The sequence below is a fragment of the Hypanus sabinus genome, chromosome X1 (genome assembly GCF_030144855.1).
Source record: "Hypanus sabinus isolate sHypSab1 chromosome X1, sHypSab1.hap1, whole genome shotgun sequence".
Classification (NCBI taxonomy): Eukaryota; Metazoa; Chordata; class Chondrichthyes; order Myliobatiformes; family Dasyatidae; genus Hypanus; species Hypanus sabinus.
Genome location: NC_082738.1, coordinates 11964767 through 11985288, shown reverse-complemented (window position 1 = coordinate 11985288; position 20522 = coordinate 11964767). Strand labels below are relative to the sequence as shown.

Sequence of the window (20522 nt, the reverse complement as noted above, 5' to 3'; positions counted from 1 at the left end):
GTATGGGGAAGGGGGTGATCAAATAGTATGAGAATGAGGAGGCACCTAGGACAATGGACAAACATGTGTGCGTGCATGCATACCCTTGAATCCAGACACATACAATTTATACACATGTGCAACTATGCATCCACCTACATACGCCCAGGAACACATGCACATTCACAAACTCATTCCCCACCCCACCAACACACTGGCACAGTTAATCAAACTGATCTCCCTGCATTAAGGAAACAGCTTTATCGCTGAGAAACTTGCCAATTCATTTTCTCTCGATAAAATAATGCTAACGGATGAAACTCACATCTCTGAGATTGAAAGTGATCTCCAAGTTTGTCCAGAAGTTGCTGGAGAAATCGGGGTACATGTCCAGTACCTCCAGCAGGTCCTCCCGCACAATCCGGTGCAAGTCACAGTACGTTAGTGCTCTCACGTCACCGTTCGATTTTCCTGGCCTGGCATAGAGGCTGATCGGCTCTCCAAAAGTGTCGTTCTTCCCTACATTCCCAAAGGGACAAAAGCATCAGCTGTACAGTGGGGGACACAGTGTACACGAGGTCAGTCATCAGCATCCTCCCTCTCAGCCAGTCCAAAACTCAACTCACTCCAGAGACCTCAAAGGCCACGACTGTTTAACCCTTACAACCCATCAAACCTCCTAATACAGGAAAAAAAAGAGCCCAAACGCCCTATCAACAATATGGGAGCTAGAGCGTGAAAATGGGAGCAGGAATATAGTCAAGTCCTCGAGCTCATTAATGTTCACAATGGAGGTAGGATCAGTTCCTGAAATTCGCTGATGTTGAGCAGGCTGCCCATCATTTGAGCCTGGTGGCATAAGGATCAGTGGAGAGTGTCTCAGGAGCACAAGACAAGTACTAGTCAGTAATAACGAGAGCTCTTGGACCTCTTCAGACACGTCAACATCACTGATCTGGTGAGGCAGCAGCAGGTGTTCTGGGGAAAGACTGACTCATTTCCGCACGCTCCCCTCACCATCAGTGGTCACAGGGTCAAGTTATACTGCAGATCTCCAGGGAACTCTGCATGTTGGAAGTGACTCCTTTTTGACAGCCCATTAATCTGAGACCACTTACGCCTTCTCAGCTGAGGGCAACATACCAAAAGGCACCCTGTCATAGCAAGTCAAAGGCGATCTCCCTCTTTTCCTGCTAATGTACCTACCTCTCAAACAACAGTGGATGTGGAGAGGATGTTTCCGGTGGTGAGGGGAGTCTAGGACCAGAACACACAGCCTCAGAATAGAGGGCTGTCCATTTAGAACGGAGATGAAGAAGAATTTCTTTAGCCAGAGAATAGTGAATCTGTGGAATTCATTGCTACAGACAGCCATGGTGGCCAAGTCTTTATGTATATTTGAGGCAGAAGTTGATAGGTTCTTGATTCATCAGGGCATGAAGAGATATGGGGTTGGGGGGGGGGTTGAAGGCAGGAGATTGGGGCTGAGAGAGGAATGGATCAGCCATGATGAAATGGCAGAGCAGACTCAGTGGGTCAAATGGCCTAATTCTGCTCCTATATCTTATGGTCTTATTCAGGTTGATAATCCTTCTTTAGAACTGGAAAAAGTGTGAAAGCAAGCAGGGAGTAAGGGCCGGGATGGATAGAATAGAAGGAACATCCGTGATCACAGTGCAATAAAGAAAGGTTGCTCAAGTTCATTTTCTCTGGAACAACGGAGGTTGAGGAGACACCTGGAAAGTTTATAAAACTGAGAGGCACAGACAGAGGAGGCAGCCAGCATCTTTTTCCCAAGTTGAAATGTCTAATACCAGGTGGCATGTATTTAAAGAGAGAAGGGGTAAGTTAAAATCAAGGGAGATGCATAGAGCAGCTTTTCTATATGGAAGGTGGTGGCTTCTGGACTGTGGTTGCAGAAGCAGATACAATAAGAGGTATTTAAGTGGCTCATAGATAGGCACAAGAAATATGCAGAGAAGGGAAGGATTGTGTGCAGGCAGAGGAATTAAGTTTCTTTACCAGCATCATGGGCCGAAGAGTCTGTTCCTGTGCTCTACCGTTCTATATTCTCATATTGAACACTCTTTTGGAAAAAGTACAAGTGAATCGCTGTTTCATCTGGGAAGATTGTTTGAGTAGAGTTGTTTAACGTGAGATCAGTGGGCCATGGCAACTCTGAGACAGAGTGAGTCAGAGGTCAAGAACATTCCTCATTAGGGGCCACAGCTCCTCCAGGTGAAGCAGTGGGTCTTTTGAACTTTGTCCAATTGGGTACACTCCATTCAATGCTCACCATATGGGCTCCTCCGCAATACAGAGTCTACAAGCAGGTTGGGTAACCACCTTTCAGAACACCACTCTTCTGTCTTTGACTCTTCCATTGTCTGCACTTTGATACTCTAACCTGCTCCCATTCCAGCCTCCTACACCATCCCAATGAAGCCCAGGGAGTTAAACTTCCAACAAGGCACTTACAGCTCTTGGGACTCAACAATGACAATTTCAGATCACTAGTTTTTCCACAATGATCCTTCCACAGACACATCCATACCTTCAGACATTTACCCCGTTACAGAGACCCATGCCCCCCCAGAAAGAAACCCTCTCCGGCAGAGCCAGTCAGCCCCCTCAAAACAATACCCCTCTCACTAAGACAGACCCTACCCCTCTGACAGACAAGCCCCCTCAAACAGTTCCAAACCCTCAGACAGACCCATGATCATCCTTAAGACATACTCCTTATTAGAGAGAGATCCACCCTCCTCAGACAAAGTCAATACTTGGACGGATCTCTTGTCCAAAGACAGAGCCACCTGCAGTGAAGGATCTCACTCCTTCAGGCAGATGTACCCACCCACAGACGGATCAGATGGAGTCCACCAAGGCAGGGCCATCCCCTGATGGATCCCTCCACCCTCAGATGGACCGATTTCTTCCAGACAGTGTCACCACCCAACCTGTTTCAGGTGGATATCCCCTCCTCCAGAGGGAGCCTCCACCAGGCAAACCACACCCCTCTCTAGCATGGACCGAGCAACAGTGACGCACCCAGAATGGCGACAACCACATCATTGCGCAGAATCTCGATGGAACCGCGGGAGATGAAGTAGAGGGCGGTGAGGACGTCGCCGTAGTGCACCAAGGTGTCACCTGGGGGTGCATGGGTAGTCTTGAACTTCATGGCGAGGGCCCGCAGACAGCCGGGGCTGGCCCCGCTGAAGGCCCGGCAGTTCTGCAGTAGACTGCGGTTCAGGTGGAGGCAGATGTCGGCCTGCAGGCACTCAGGGAAACCCTTCAGCACCTGCAAAGAGAAGGCAGCCATCAGCCCAGCTCCCTACAGCTCCCACAAACAACATCTGGGGAGGCGCGGGACCTGGACCCAGACCCAGTCCTGGGAGTGGGGCAGTTCCTCAGGATAAACACTTGCTCCAGCTGTGCCCCTGTACCAGTCAACTCCAGACGACTGACCCATCCTTCAGTCACCATCTCCCGCCACCCTCCTGATGAGGCAGCCAATGCTGGGCCACATCCATGCCAGTGCTGGGGCCGATCCCAGAGCCCCGCCAGTGGCAGTGCTCTCTGGCCCTGTCTCCATGTCTCAGCCTGTACAGGTGAGGTGCTATGGACTGAGATCTGGGTGGCTTGAGGGGCTAGTGAAGGGCAGTGGCTCTGCCAGTGCCGGCAGCCACGACTACTCACCGCATTCATGTCGATGCCGTTGGTGTAAGACCAGGCGTGCTGGAAGTACTCCTCCAGCCGCTGCCGCAGCGGATTAGGGATCTGATGGAAGCGGATAAACTCTTTCACTCGGAGCATCTGGGTGTGGTAGCGGGCAGTGCCCGAGTACAGGCGCTGGATGATGGCCGAGACATTCCCGAAGATACTGGCGTACATGAGAGCTGAGGGCAACAACCACATCAAAGCATTAGGCAGGAGCTCAAAGGATCAGCTGAGAATGTACCTTCTCACCTACATCTGGAATGGCATTACACACAACCCATGCTTGGGTTTTGCTGGCCATCACTTCCTGCTGAAACCACAGCCATCACTAAATTGGATTAGTTACCTTCATGTTAACCAGTAGGACAGTCTCATGAGACCTGGCATGCATCCTTATAGCATAAGACATAGCAGCAGAATTAGGCCATTTGGCCCATCAAATGTGCTCTGCTATTCTATCATGGCTGATTTATTATCCCTCTCAACCCCATTCTCCTGCCATCTCCCCGTAACCTTTGATGCCCCAATTAATCAAGAACTTATCAACCCCCGCTTTAAGTATACTCAATGACTTCGGCCTCCACAGCCACTTGTGTCAATGAATTTCACAGAGTCACCATCCTCTGGCTAAAGAAATTCCTCATCTGTGTTCTAAATGGACATCATTCTTGTCTGAAGCTGTACCCTCTGGTCCTAGACTCCCCCACACCACAGAAATGGATCCCTTCTTGACAATCTGCAATTTTGTTACATTACAACATAGTAGGTTATCAAGCCCATTGCTGACTCCACCACAGATAATTCCATCGCTTCTACACCTCTTCTTATTTTGCTCTAGCCTTGCAAATTATTTTCTCATATTTTCTCAACTTTCCTATTATATCTTTCCCAGTTAACTACACTATAGGAGCCAACTAAATTGCCAGTACATATAAAATACTCAACAAAAGTAAGATAAAGGAATTAATTATGGACTTTGGGAAAATACACACCAGTCCCATCGAAGGGTCTAATTATGTTCGGATTCACACTTGTTCTCAATGTTCATTGAAGGTCTAACTGCATACTACAACCTTAGTGAATAGACTCAGTGCCAACATGAGCATATTGCACTCAGACAGGTTGCTTCCAATTTGCTAACTAAAGGGGCACTGTACATTGGGAGACTTGACAAGACCAGCTTCACAGCTCAGTCTAGGCTGTTCAGAGACCATCGAAAGTCCACAGAATGTGCTGCAACTAACAGGAGGTGCCTGACCACGTCTTTAGCCGCTGGCACTGGGTGTCTCAGTATTGGCACCACAGTACACGTTTTGGAACAGCCCTACCAGGTGGGCGATGACAGCAGCTGCCACACCAGCATCACTTATCATTGCAAATGCAGGATCTTTCCCTCACTGATGTCTTTCTACAGTGATGATCTTCTCAGGATCATTTCTACCAAAAACAAGTTAAATACATTTTTGTCGTGAAGAAAGCTGATGGGGTCCTAAAGAAGCTTTAACCCCTTAACAAAGCTGTATATAAAGAGGGGTCATGATTTAAAGTAAAAGGTGCAAGACTTAAAGGGTATTTGAGGTAATTTCTTTCACCCAGAGGGAGATGGGAATCTGGAACACTCTGCTGAATGGGTGTAGGCTCTCACAACAGTTGAGAAGTATTTGAATGAACTTTTGAATTGCTAAAGTACTGGGAAACAGGATTAGTACGGATGCATAGTATGAAGGGCCTGGTTCTGTGCTGTGTGTGTGTGAACCTTCATCCCCTCTGCCTTTCTTATATCACTTCCTTGTATATGGTGGCTGGAAGTGCCCCCTTGGACCCACAGGATGTCCCAGTTGTCCATGAGTTGGTCTTGCCCTGGTTGTGCCAGCCTCAGACTGAGCCGTGGGTGTGGGTGAGGACACTGAGCACGGGACCACGGTGGGGAGGGATAATGGTGCCCTGTGAGGGCAGGGGGCAACAGAGGTGACATCACCAAGAGCGTGAGACCCACCAACCAAGTTCCACACTGGCTTTAAGCATTCCTTGGGGCTGGAAGTTATTTACAACAAAATACCTGGGGGAATGGTGACTAGTGACAGAGCAGGTCGAGGGGTGGGGGTGGGTGGTATTGAACTAAGAGCAGAGCAGTTATGAGCCTGGGTGAGGAAAGCAGTCAGGGATGAACTTAGGTGAGATGCATCTCAGTTTCTGCTTTATTCACTTGCTAAGATTCAGGGAAAAGCCAATGATTTGAACTCCCAACAAAGGCTAACCAGTGCCACCCCAATTACTTCCTTTCCATCCACCTCTTTCCAGAACTTTATGATCCCAAGCACTGTTGCAATGTTTGAAGGATTCACATGGAATGACATGAAAGGATTTATGACAGTCTCTAGGCAGACATTATAAGCTTGGAAATGTTGATAAGTCTCCCCGTTCTCCAGTTATTCATTATTACCCATTGGCAGCCTCCTGGCCTCGATGGCCACTTCAAAACTATGCCAGACTTCAAGTCCAGTGTCAGATGGGCACTACAGACCTGGGTCACGTTTTTGCTGGTTTTGCTGGTTTTTGGCAGAGGGGGGTGCTCTGGAACAAAAAAAAAACAGAACACTGGAAGAACTCAGCAGGTCAGGCAGCATCTGAGGAGGCAGAAGGTGCAGGTCACTGTATCAGGACTGAGAGGAAAATGGAAAGGTTGTCGGCATACAGCAGTATTTAGGATGGGGGATGGAGTCTGGAGGGTGACAGGGTGCAACTAGATAGGGAAAGGGTGATGGGCAGGTGGAACCAAGTGGGGAGAGGGGATAGCAAAGGTGAACATATGGAGGAGAAAACTAGTTCAATAACTGGGTGTGTGGGAGAAGATGTGGGTTACCTGAAGTTGGAAAATTTAGCATTCAGACCATTAAGTTCTACGGTGTATGTGGTGTCCAGAGAGGGGTGACACCTCTGGTGAAAGGGCTTGTCATGTCCATTCTGGGGCACCCTCCTCACCTTTGGTCCACCGGACACTCAGCTCTCACCTGTGGCTCCAAGTAGCTGTTTGCACGCGACAGCGGCCACACCCCGGTACACCGCTGCGACAGGAGGGCTAAACCGGGTGAGGGTAGCCGGTGAGCCTCATTCTCCGGTGAGATAGGGACATGCCTGTCGTAGCGTGCGAAGTTGGTTCCGGGGGACTGGGTGGATGAGATCTACAGGGAGATCCAACGGCCAGGAAGGCGGTACAACAAGGCTCTGTGGAGCGCGAAAGGCAGGACGAGGCACAGAAGGTGACACAGTCACCCACTCCTGCTCGTGACGTTCGTTCGTACCACTGGACCCGGACTTCTGAGGTCGAGAGAGTGGAACTGACTCAGTATAACGGCTTTTCCACTTTAAATACTCTACTGCACAGGTTCCTGTCATCATCGGACACAATGGACAACCAGCACCCAAGAAGAATATGGGGTGTTCATTTATTTTGTGCTTGGTCTCTCTGAATCAATGGAGAAGGCTGAAGACAAACAGGTAGGTGTGTGTGGAAAGAAGAGTTAAAATGACATGTAACTGGTTGAATTATACATTGAAGCCTCCATCAGAGGACTCAGAAGATCACAGAAAAATTGATCTGACATTAACATGGAACTCAGGGCACGAAGACTGGGTGTTGCAGGGTTGGAAAGGAAAGCAATCTGTCAATTCAGTGCTGAGCTGGGGAAATCTGGATAACTCAGGAATGCCAGTGATGTTCCAAGCTCCCTGGCAATACTTGAATAGGATCAGAGGGAATGGCATCATCCCATATTCCCCGATGGAAGACAGTGCCTGGCGTACAGGGAAATTTGTGTCTGAACATTCAGAGTCATGAAATAAGCCAGAAGTGGCTCTCTATTCCACTCTGAGAAACACTGACCTTTATCAGATTGTTGGAACATGCAGCATTATCTAATCACATCTCTAGCGGATACATTTTACTCTAATGAGACAGGTAACATTAAACAAGAGCCCAGCATTACAATTTCACTGAGGAGTACCGAGGCTTTCAATGCAACATGTTTCTTTGTATCCACTGGCCATACTGCTATTGGGTGAATCATAGATGTTCTCACCCCAAACCACAGTGTATCCACCAACAGATCACAAAGCCCGCTTCAGCAATTGACAAACTGAGGCCAACAAAGGTACGGTCACTGGAAACATTTAGGTTACAGATCCAAAATTAGGCCTCCTCTACACTGCATCAGCAAATACCATAAGATATAGGAGCAGAATTAGGCCATTTGGCCCATCGAGTCTGTTCCACCATTCATTTCCCTCTCAGCTCCAATCTCTGGCTGTCTTCCTATAGCCCTTCATGCCCTGACCAATCAAGAATCTATGAACCTCCACCTTAGATATACCCAATGACTTGGCCTCCACAGCTGCCAGTGGCAATGAATTCCACAGCTTCACCACACTCTGGCTAAAGAAATTCCTCCTCATCTCTTCTAAATGGACATCCCTCTATTCTGAGGCTGTGTCTTCTGGTCCCACACTCCCCCACCATAGGAAACATCCTCTCCACATCTACTCTATTGAGGTCTTTCAACATTTGATGGGTTTCAATAAGATCCCCTCTCATTCTTCTGAATTCCAGTGAGTACAGACCCAGGGCCACCAATCTGTCCTCATATCGTAACCCTTTCACTCCCAGAATTACTCTCATGAACCTCCTCTGAACCCTCTCCAATGTCAGCACATCCTTTCTTTTAGATAAAGGGCCAAAACTACTCACAATACTCCACATGGGTCTGACCAATGCCTTACAAAGCTTCAGCATTACATCCTTGCTTTTATATTCTAGTCCTCTTGAAATTAATGCTAACATCACATCTGCCTTCCTCACCACAGATGTTAGGTATGAAACTACATTAGATACAGTACAGCGTGTCTGTATTAGTGACGTTTAATAGGACAGAAAAGGAGGAATTAGAATCTATTTCTTGTTCCTGAGTTGGGAGTGTGTGATAGGGCAACGTGCAGGGAACTTTACTCTTTACCCCCCTGTGTGTTTTTCATTTGGGGTTGTGTGGCAGGACAGTATAGAGGGAAATTCAGTCTGTGTCTAACCTGTACCTTGGAAGTTTGTGATAAGACAGTGTAGAAGTCGGTTATCTTTTATCCCTATTACCTGGTAAAGCCAGCACACTTACAGCCAATCAGCATGACGCAGATAGAGAAGATCTTCTCGGAATTGGTGTTGGGGGAAACATTCCCAAATCCGACACTGGTCAGGCTGCTGAAGGTGAAGTATAAAGCTGTCACATACTTGTCCTTAATGGAGGGTCCGGATGAGGCATCACTGTCATTGTAGCGCTTCCCGATTTGGTCCCCCAGATTGTCTAGCCAGCCGATCTTGTGAACCATGTAAGGTCTCTCCACGTTGCCGATGGCATACCAGATGCACGCCAGCCAATGGGCGATGAGCGCGAAGGTGCACATGAGCAGGAAGAGCACCGCGGCTCCATACTCAGAGTAGCGATCCAACTTGCGGGCGACTCGCACCAGCCGCAGGAGGCGGGCTGTCTTCAGGAGGCCAATCAGGGTGGTGGTCTGGAACATAAGGGTTACACTCCATCAGCAACTGGGTCACAGAGAGATGAATAACACCACACGTCTGATACACACGGAATGAGACTGAAGGCAAGTGAGAGTATAAATAGAACAAAGATGACTAACTTGGAAAGTTGGAGGAGTCTTCAAGCAAATATTCCATTCTACTGCTCACAACAGAATCCAATTATGTACTAATTTAGCGAATAACACTTATCTCACAATAAGTGAATGTGTAAAGTAATGTAATGATTAAAATATAGAATAACAAATACCAAGTAGTGAGCTATGCAAGAAATCTAGTCAAGGTGTCCAGGAGGTTTGCACGAACAATAAAAAGCTCCTGGGTGTGAGTGACATGCTGAATTCTAATCAGGGATTGGATGATTTGCATGTTGAAAATAGACACCCTATAATTACTTCCAGGTAATTTAATTGAGGGGTTTGGATGACTTCTATATAACAGAACAGATAATAAGTAGGTGGTGTATTGATGCTGATACTGGACAAGTAACCCAGGAAGATGTACATAACCCTAAAGTGCAGATAAAGTAATATTTTCCAATCACAAACAAGAGAAAATCTGCAGATGTTGGAAATCCAAGCAACGCACACAAAATGCTGGAGGAACTCAGCAGACCAGGCAGCATCTATTGAAAAGTGTATAGTCCACGTTTCAGGCCGAGATCCTTCAGCAGGACTCATAAGCAATTATTGGGTGTCCTGCTGAAGGGTCTCAGCCCAAAATGGCAACTGTTGCCATTAGATGCTGCCTGGCCTGCTGAGTTCCCACAGCATGTTGTGTGTGTTACAATAATATTGTGTCCAGTGCTCCTCTACATTGGTGAGACCCGTCATAAATTGCGGGATCGCTTTGCTGAGCATCTCTGCTGCAGCTGCCAAAAGAGGGACTTCCTGAAGGCTAAGTATTTTATTCCCAATTCCCATTTCCATTCTGACATGTCAGTCCGTAGCCTCCTCTTGTGCCACGATGAGACCACCCTCAGCGTGGAGGACCAACACCTTAAATTCCGTCAGTACCCTCCAACCTGATGGCGTGAATACTGATTTCTCCTTCCAGTTAAAAAAAAGTTTCCCTCCACCCTTCCCTCTTCTTCTGTTTCTCCACTCTGGCCTCTTACCACTTCTCCTCACACCTGCCTATCACCTCCCGCTGGGTCCCCTCCTCCTTCCCTTTCTCCTATGGTCCACTCTCCTCTCCTATCAAATCCCTTTTTCTCCAGCTCTTTGCCTTTCCCACCCATCTGGCTTCACCTATCACCCTCAAGCTATCCTTCTCCTTCTCCCCACCTTTTTATTCTGCCATCTTCTCCCCTTCTTTTCCAGTCCTGATGAAAGGTCTCAGCCTGAAATGTTGACCGTTTATTCATTTCCATAGATGCTGGCTGACTTGCTGAGTTCCTCCAACATTTTGTATGTGTTGCTTACAATACTGGCTGACCATCCATCTATTGCCAAAGTCTGTGGGTGTTCCACCAAGACCCACACTCCTCCCAGCACGCCCCCCACCGTTTCTCTTTTCCCTCCTCCAACCACTCCATCTGCTCATCACCCATATACTCCCACACTTCTACCATAACACCCCAATCTTCACCTCACCCAGCCCCCATCTTCCACTAACACCCCAATCTTCACCTCACCCAGCCCCCATCTTCCACTAACACCCCAATCTTCACCTCACCCAGCCCCCATCTTCCACTAACACCCCAATCTTCACCTCACCCAGCCCCCATCTTCCACTAACACCCCAGTCACCATGGACTCACCTTCACTACTGAGCCGGTGAGAAGGGCTCTGGGGAAACTCAGACACGGCAAAGCACTGAGACCAGATGGTGTGAACCCCAGGGTCCTGAAGGAGTGTGCTGAGCAGCTGTGTGGAGTTCTCCAGCACATTTTCAATCTGAGTCTCAGCCTGGGAAAGGTCCTGACTGTGGAAAACATTATGTGAGTCCCAGTACTGAAGAAGGACCAACCGAAAGTCTTGAATCACTAACGTCCAGTGAGCTTGACCTCATACATCATGAAGACCCTAGAGAGGGTGGTCCTGGCTCACCTCTGACTCCTGGTCAGATCAGCCCTCAATCCCCTGCAGTTTGCTTACCAGGAGCACACTGGAGTTGACAATACTGTCACCTATCTGCTGAACAGAGCCTACTCCCATCTGGATAAGCAGGGCAGCACGGTTAGGATCATATTTTTTGATATAAGGGCCTTCAATACCATACCGCCCTCATTGCTGGGGGAAAAGCTCTGTTCAATGCAGCTGCCACTTCCATTATATCCTGGATAATGGATTACCTGATGGGCAGGTCACAGTTTGTGCAGCTTCAGAACTGTGTGTCAGACATGTCTATAAGCAGCACTGAGGCCCCACAGGGGACTGTATTGGCTCCCTTCCTGTTTACCCAGTATACCTTGGACTTCAGATACAACACTGTCACATCATCTGTAGAAATTTTCTGATGACTCAGCAATAGTTGGGTGCATAAAGGGAGGACAGGAGTATGAATACAAGACCCTGGTGGAGGAGTTTGTCAAATGGTGCAAGCTGAATCATCTGCAGCTCAACATCAGTAAGACAAAGGAGATGGTGATGGACTTCAGGAAGACTAAGTCTGCACTGCTCCCTGTTACTATTGATGGTGAATGTGGTGAGGATGTACAAGTACCTGGGTATGGACCTGGATGACAGACTTGAGTGGAGCACCAACACAGGGGCTGTGTACAAGAAGGGCCAGCGTCACCTCTACTTCCTAAGGAGACTGAGGTTGTTTGGAGTATGCTGGCCTCTCCTTCACATGTTCTACCAGTCTGTAGTTGCCAACACGATCCTCTAAGCAGTGGTGTGCTGGGGCAATGGCATTAACACGGGTGATGCCAACAGGTTCAATAAACTGATCAGAAAGGCTGGTTCTGTTATAGGAGTCAAACTGGAGGCTGTGGTAGAACAAAGGACCCTACGGAAAATCCTGGCAATTCTGGACAATGTTTCTCACCCTCTGCATGCCACCTTGGCTGAACAGAGAAGCACTTTTAGTAACAGACTAGGACAACTGCGCTGCTCCAAAGAGCGCAAAATGAGGTCATTCTTGTCCTCAGCCATTAGGCTCTATAATGAGTCAACCTATAGCCAGGGAAGTGATGGCCCCCTCCTGTTAGATTGTTTGTGGTAACTTATTTCTTATTCTTTCTTCTTCTCTTCTAATATTTATATCTATGACACTAATTTCCTTTGGGATCAATAAAGTATCGATCTATCTATCACTAGATGCAAAGTGTTTCCATACACAAACATCTCTCACCTGCCCTGTCTCATTCCCTAAAAGCAGATCTAGTATTGCACTCACTCTAATTGGGACCTCTATGCATTGATTAAGGAAACTTTCCTGAACACGTTTGACAAACTCTACCTGACTCTGGCACCTGGGAGACAAAATACCATCCGGGAATCTTGTTCTCATCCATAGAATCTCTAGTGTGTTTAGCTAACCAATGAATCCCCTGTTATTACTTGCCTCTTCCTCCCCCTTCCCTTCTGAGTCACAGAGCTAGACTCAGCACCAGAGACCTGACCATTGTGCATTTCCTCTAATAAACACCCCCAGTTTCTAAAGTGGCATACTTGTTATTGAGGAAACAGCCACAGGGTGACTCTGCACTGGCTGCCCATTCCCTTCCCCTCTCCTGACAATCACCCAGGTACCTGCTTTCTGCAAATTCGGGATGATTACCTTCCTGTAGCTCCAATCTGTCATCTCCTTGTTCTCTTGAATGAACTAGAGATCATCCAGCTCCAGGTCCCTAACATGGTCTGTAAGGAGCCACACCCAGATGCACTTCTCGCAGAGGTAGCAATCAGTTCTGCTATATCTTGCATGAAGAGCGCACTACTTACCCAGGATCTATTCTCACTACTCCAGCTAGGCACTTAATTCAAGGTTATTTAATGTCATTTACTGTACACAATTGTAAAGGAGAATTAAATCATTGCTACTCTAGATTTGATACAGCACAAAAAAAGATAAAGACCACAATAATGATAAGAAAAAAACAATAAATATAACTACATAAAATACCTTGTATAGAAAGCAACAAACACAAATACTGGAGGAACTCAGCAGGTCAGGCAGCATCTATGGAGGAGAGTACACAGTTCACGTTTCAGGCCAAGACCCTTCCTGACATGCTACTGACATATCTTGTGAAACCTGTTGTCTTGTGGCGTCACTCTGAAGATAAAGTTCCAATGTCAGGCTTTAACCTCAAGCCAGCACACCTCCTGATCTCTTCATCACAGACCACAAAATCTTAGGATGGACAGTGAGGGGACCACTGCTTGTCCTTCAGAAAAAGGAGCGAAATGAGTGAAAGGAGAGGGAAGGGATTGAGAAAGATGAAGAGAAGAAAAAGGAGAAGGAATGAAAAGTGACATGAGGAGAAAAGTGAAGGGTTGAAAAAGGAATGAAACAAGGAAATGAAAGAACAAAGAGTTAGAGGAAGTAGAGGGAGAGCAGATGAGGTGAGGAGGGTGGGGGGATGGAAATAAAAATGAAAGGAAGAATTGATGGAGGTCTGAAGGTAAGGAAGGATGGAGGAGGCAAGAAGAGGGAACACTGAGGAAGAGAGAAGTGAAGACAGGAAATGGTCCATCATCACAGAGACACGGACATTGAGGAACAATGTGGGCAGTGAGTGGAAAGGGACATTACATTGCTGTGGTGCTAATGCATGAGAGGAGAGCAGTGCATCCTGTCTGGCTTAGACATGGATTGGAAGAGACAGGTGGAATGTCTCTTAGACTCAGTTTGCTCTACTTGAATCATAGACTGCGCTTGTAAATGTAATATTAAGCCTCACATTGAACTGTCTGCTGTTCACTCAAACACTGCATTAGAACCTATTAGTGAAATGACATCAGAGACTGTGACACAATTACTACAGTGCTCAGCCAATCTGTTGCCATGGCAACTGTCTGGTTGGGGATGATTTGATGAGGTCCAAGCCGCCCTCTGTACTCTGTTCTGCCCCACATCACCAACCCGGCAAATCTGTTTTAGAAAACTGGTCGCAACAAATGCGATCAGTGGAAGTCAGTCAGCCTGAAACACCATTTCAACTGTGAACAGAGTACATACACACTAAAACACACTGGCTTAATGGAGCACAACACAGGGAGACATCTGTACACTGACCAGACACTCAGTTCCTCTCTCAGGGAGATATCTGTACAGTGCCTGGTGTCTCAATCCCTCTCACAGGGAGATAGATGTACAGTAACTGGTGTCTCTTAGTCCCTCTCTCAGGGGGATAGCTATACGGTGACCGGTATCCCTCAGTTCTTCTCCATTACAATCTGACTGTTGTCCACCAGTCTTTCTCTCACAAGATGATACCATGGTTCTCTCCCACCTATCAGTTTAACAGTTCATAGGCAAATGCTGCAAGATGCTGGGAATCTGAAATATAGATAAGAAAGCTGGAAATGCATGGCAGGTCAGTCAGCATCTGTCGAGAGAGGAACAATTAATACCTCAGGTTGATCTCCTTTTGCTAGATCACTTTGGTACTCAATGGCCAGCATGATCATAGTGTGTGGGTCAAAGAGTCATTTTCTGTGTGGTATGACTAGACAACTTTGCACCATAACCCTGAATATTTAACTCAAACCTCTCTTTCCAAAATTGCTGCCTTACTTGTTGAATGTTTCCAGCATTTTGTGTTTTTTACTGCATGAGAAATATCAGGTCAAGGTCACCACATGCCAGGACTGAATTATCGAGAGAGCAGTGGGACAAGTGAGTCACATCAGCTGCCTTGAAAATGTGAACGCAGTAATGATGCATCTGATATGGAGAGGAACAAATGAAACAGAGTTAAAAAAGAGAAACAAGGTGACAGAGAGAATGAGAGACAAAAGAAAGATCATGAAGAGAAAAGATATTTTTTATGTTGAAAGATCTGACAATGAACAACCTATTTAGCACAATACTTTACAGTGCCGGCAACCCGGGTTTGATTGCCACCGCTGCCTGTAAGGAGTTTGTATGTTCTCCCTGTGACCACGTGGGTTCCCTTTGGGTGTTCCAGTTTCCTCCCACAGTCCAAAGATGTACTGGTTGGGTAGGTTAATTGGGCATTGTAGGTTGTCCTGTGATTAAGCTAGGATTAAGTTGGGGAATTGCTGGGCGGCATGGCTCGAAGGCCAGAAAGGCCTATTCTGCACTGTATTTCAATAAAATAAGATAAAATTTTGATTCTTGAATTAAGTCTAAAACATGTCTTACCAGGGAATTGGACTTACAGAGGAGGACTGTGATCCATTGCAAAGTGAAGTCTGTTGTACTGTTGTGCTATTGTTGCTCTGAGTTCCTGGAGTGAGTAGGACCAGCACTGGGTCTCGGCTCTGGGACAGTTTGCCCTCACCCAGGCCTGTCTCAGTGACGAGACACATTCCTCATGCTTCCTTTGTACATGCAAAGATGGTGCAAGGCTCCAGCATAGGGGATGCGGTTATGGTGAACAGCTCTGGGCTAACAAATTGATGCCATTCAGCCCTCAGGCCTGTCCTATCAGGAGTATAGAGAGGAAGTGGAGTGATTGGTGGGTTGCTGTGAGAGGAGCCTAAGCCTGAATGTTGAGAAGACAAAGGAAATCATCGTGGATTTCAGGAAGGCGCAGACAAACCATCCCCCTCTGCAAATACATGTCAGCTTCATAGTGAGAGTTAAGTGCACCAATTTCCTGGGAGTTCACATCATGGATGATTTCACCTGGTCCCTAAATATCACTTCCAAGAAGGCACAGCAGTTCTCCACTTCTAAAACGATTGAGGCAGGCAAGGCTTCCCCCACCCTCCACCCCCATTTTAACTGCGTTTTACAGAAGCACCATTGAGAGCATCCTGACAAGCTGCATCTCCATCTGATATGGGAGCAGTCGAGTATCAGACCGGAAGTCCCTACAAAGGACTGTGAGAACAGCTGAGAGGATCATAGGGGTCTCCCTACAAACCATCGGGGACATTTATCAGGAGTTGTGCATACGCAGGGCCCTTAGTACTATCAAGGCTCCCACCCATCCATCCAGCATCCTCTTTGACTTTCTACCATCAGGCAGGAGACAATGATGCATAGAAACAAGAACGGTCAGGATGAGAAACAGTTTCTTCCCCCAGGCCATTAGGCTTCTGAACTCCCTGTCGCATCGTATTTGGAGTGTCACTGGTTAATCAGTTCTGTACCTTACAATATTTAATATTAATGCACTTCAGTTTGTTATTTACGTGTGATTCAGCTGTAGCTTTTATCCTTACCCTCATTAGTGCTTGTGTGTCATGTATACTATTGTGCTTTACACCCTGGTTCAACAAAACATTGTCTCGTTTCTATATACATAACATGGTTATACATTATATATATGTATGTAGCTAAATGACATTGAACTTGACTTGACTTGGCTTGGCTGATCTGTAAAGGTAAAACAATAATAGAATGCAGAATAAAGTGTAACAGTGACAGAGAAAGTGCAGAGCAGGTGAACAGTAAGGTGCAAAATCATAATGAGATAGATGATCAATATCAGTGTTCTACATAGCTGAGATCTGAGCTTGTGGACCATCACCAACGACAGCCAGCCAACTTGAAGATGTTCATTCCTGCTCCTTGACCAAGCATCAGTCCAGGCGACATAATACTTAACACTGCATTAGAAAACTTCCTTATGCATCTAATCAAATACAATTACAAACCCAGACAAATCTATTATTGAGATACAGTGTGGAATAGGCCCTTCCTGCCCTTTGAGCTTCACCACCCAGTAACCCACAATTTAACCCTATTCTGATCACGGGACAATTTACAATGACCAATTAACCTACTGACTGGAACGCCTTTGGACTGTGGGAGGAAAACTAATTGGTCATAGGGAGAGTGTACAAACTCCTTACAGGCAGAGGGCGAGAATTGAACCCGGGTCATTGGTACTGTAAAGCATTGTGCTAACCACTATGCTACCATGCCACCCAACCTGATAGACATATCTCAAAAAACTCTCTGATTTGCCAGCTGGTCATTGACTTCAGGAAGGGGACAGTGCACATGCTCCTGTTGAGACTGAGGGATGAGTGCTTCAAGATCCTAGGTATGAACGTCACCAATAGCCTACCCTGGTGGCACATTAATGCCTCAGCCAAGAAACTTATCAATGCCTCTACTTCCTCAGGAGGCTAAAATATTTGGCATTTCCCTGTTGGTCTTCAACATTTTTTTTATTTTTGGAGGGGCCGCTGGGTGCCAATGCTTTTGGAGATGTTATCAAAATGCTGAGATTTATGGATTGGACTGTAGTTCATATTGGTCGCTTTCAGTTCTACATTTTTTTCCTGCCAATTGGTAGGCTGGGGGGGGTTTGGGGTTTGATGTCCTTGTGGTTGTTTCTCCATGGGGGTGGTCTGTTAGATTTTGTGCGAGGATGGGAAGGGGGGTTTTGGGGTTTGTGAGTTTTTGTTTCCTTATCATTTCATGCTGGGGTGGGATTACAACTAAAGGGTGAGGGAGGGGAGTGATGTCTTTCTTTCAGCTACTATGGTTTTCTGTATTTTATGGATATCTGGAAAAGACAAATCTCAGAGTTGTATTCTGTAGACATACTTTGATAATAAAATGAACCTTTTTTAGAAAGCATCCTATCAGCATACAGAATGTTTTGGTATGAGAACTGCTCTACACGTGACTGCAAGAAACTCCAGAGAGCTGTGGACACAGTGCAGCACATCACAGGAACCAGCCTCCTCCCTATGAACGCTGTCTATTCTTCTCACTGCCTCAGTAAAGCAGCCAGCGTAATCGAACACTCAACTCAGACATTCCCTCTTCTCCCTTCTTCCATTGAGCAAAAGCCTGAAAGCACAAATCTCCAGGTTCAAGGACAGCTTCTACCCTGCTGTCATAAGAATATTAAATTATTCCCTAGTCCGTTAAGATGGACTCTTGATCTCACAATCTACCGTGTTATAATCTTTTCCTTTATTTACCCGCACTGCTCTTTCTCTGTTGCTGTTAAACTTTATTCTGCAACACACACAAAATGCTGATGGAACGCAGCAGGCCAGGCAACATCTATAGGGAGAAGCACTGTCGACGTTTCGGGCTGAGATCTTTCGTCGAGACCCTTTGACGAAGGGTCTTGGCCCGAAACGTCGACAGTGCTTCTTCCTACAGATGCTGCCTGGCCTGCTGTGTTCCACCAGCATTTTGTGTGTGTTGTTTCAATTTCCAGCATCTGCAGATTTCCTCATGTAAGCTTTATTCTGCATTGTTATTGTTTGACTTTGTTCTACCTCAATGCACTGTGTAATGATCTGATCTGTATGAACAGTATGCAAAACAAGCTTTTCACTGTATCTCAGCACATGTGATAATAATAATATTCTAATTCCAATTCCCTTTGATAAAACCACTATGCATCTGCCAGATCACACAACATGAGGCTGAGCTGCCTGTCACCACTTGCTCATGACTGGATTCTGACACAATTTCTGTGGCTGACATATGTGCCGCCACTCTGTGGCTCCCAGGTCCTCATTCTCTCCTCCCCTGAATATCTGTGTTCCATTTGCTACCTTCCAGGTCCTTTGGGACCATCCTTAGAAAAGAGACTTGTTGCAATGTTACGTTCCCCTGTGGGGAACAGCATCTCTACTGTGCAAACTTTGCAGAACTACCACACTATCCATTAGAAAGGAGATAGGTGCTGTGCCTTTAAGAGAGGCATTCTCACCCTGTGGACTGTATGAGGCTGTAGAAGTCCCTGTAGACTGTAAAAAAAAAGGTTGAAGGTTGAATCTTCTGACTGCCGGCTGAGCAATGTCCTGTGTATCAGAGCACAGGGGGAGCATCAGTCAAAGAGATTGAAGTTGTGAAGACTGTATGAATACACTGAAAGTAAAGGTGCAACCAGACAGGAGGTGCATCAAACACCCCGAGCCTTCACCAGCAGGCTGGGGGTATCAAGGCCGGACATCCTGAAGGGAGAACATGGAGATCCATTTAATGGCCAGCCATATTTCTGATCTGGAAATCATTGCTGACCATGTATAGTGGTTGGGACAAAGGGAGGAACATAACTGATGGAAATCAGCTCCAGTGCACTGTACACTCACTGACAGTGGCTCCAGAGTAAGACACAGATGCTCAATAGCATTGGTAGTTCAGAAGTTGGCAAAACTTTTTGTCCCACATCCCATGAGAGATAAACTCAGAAGCTGCAATTAGAAGGTGGGAGAAGCTGCCATGCTGTTGCAGTCAAGGTAACAAGGAGTGCCTCTAGAATGTTCGGACAGAGACAAATTCACTTGTGATCTAGGAAGTTCAAGGATACAGAAAAAACCCTTTTCATTTGATTTAACACATCAGGCATTGTGTCTTGTGCCAGTCTCAGATGTAACAGCAGCCTACAGTCAAAGGATAACTCTCACCCCTTTGGTCCAGAGACATGGTCACTATTGTTAGCTTTGATATGGCAAAGTTATTTCCCATGGTAGGGGAGTCCAGGACAAGAGGGCACGACTTCAGGATTGAAGGTCGTTCATTTAGAACAGAGATGCAGAATAATTACTTTAGTCAGAGAGTGGTAAATCTGTGGAATTTGTTGCCATGAGCGGCTGTGGAGGCCAAGTCATTGGGTGTATTTAAGGCAGAGATAGATAGGTTCTTGATTAGCCAGGGCATCAAAGGGTATGGGGTGAAAGCAGGGGAATGGGATGACTGGAAGAATTGCATCAGCCCTTGATTGAATGGTCACTGGGGCCATCTCATTGGTCCATGAACACCCTTTGAGAGGGTGGACCAGCCTGGACCAGAGTCCAAATGAAGCTTTACAGCTGTCTGTAATTGCTGAATTATCAAAAACCCAGGTATGCTCATAGCAGGGAGATGGAGGGGTTGTTCCAAATACTCTCAGGAAAGGGACTGCAGTCAAGCAAACAGCTGTACACCCTACAGCCATCAGTATAATTGGCACTACAGGGTGATTCCTGCATTGGCTGAACACTGATGAAAGGCTGGAGGAAGCTGTGTCAGTCATCATCAGTGGAGGTGATGACTCAACCATTCCACTGCGTCCACATCAATATTTGACAGCAGGGAAAGTCATTTCCTGATGAGAACTCAAATTGGATTGAAATCTTGAAAGTGGGTATTTGTGTAACAGCAGAACACACTACTGGAGACTTCAGGT

At 46.6% G+C, this 20522-nt stretch overlaps 1 protein-coding gene across 1 annotated transcript in view; it reads right to left on the bottom strand.

Moving 5' to 3' along the window:
* kcnh6a (potassium voltage-gated channel, subfamily H (eag-related), member 6a) overlaps window positions 1-20522 on the bottom strand; it is a 162238-nt gene that overhangs the window by 12707 nt on the left and 129009 nt on the right. Inside the window, exons 8-12 of the mRNA XM_059956717.1 lie at window positions 11052-11165; window positions 8865-9264; window positions 3682-3881; window positions 3031-3283; window positions 305-498 (exon numbers count right to left, since the gene is read on the bottom strand). Coding sequence (XP_059812700.1) covers window positions 305-498; window positions 3031-3283; window positions 3682-3881; window positions 8865-9264; window positions 11052-11165 — 1161 coding nt within the window. The remainder of the gene's footprint in view (window positions 1-304; window positions 499-3030; window positions 3284-3681; window positions 3882-8864; window positions 9265-11051; window positions 11166-20522) is intronic.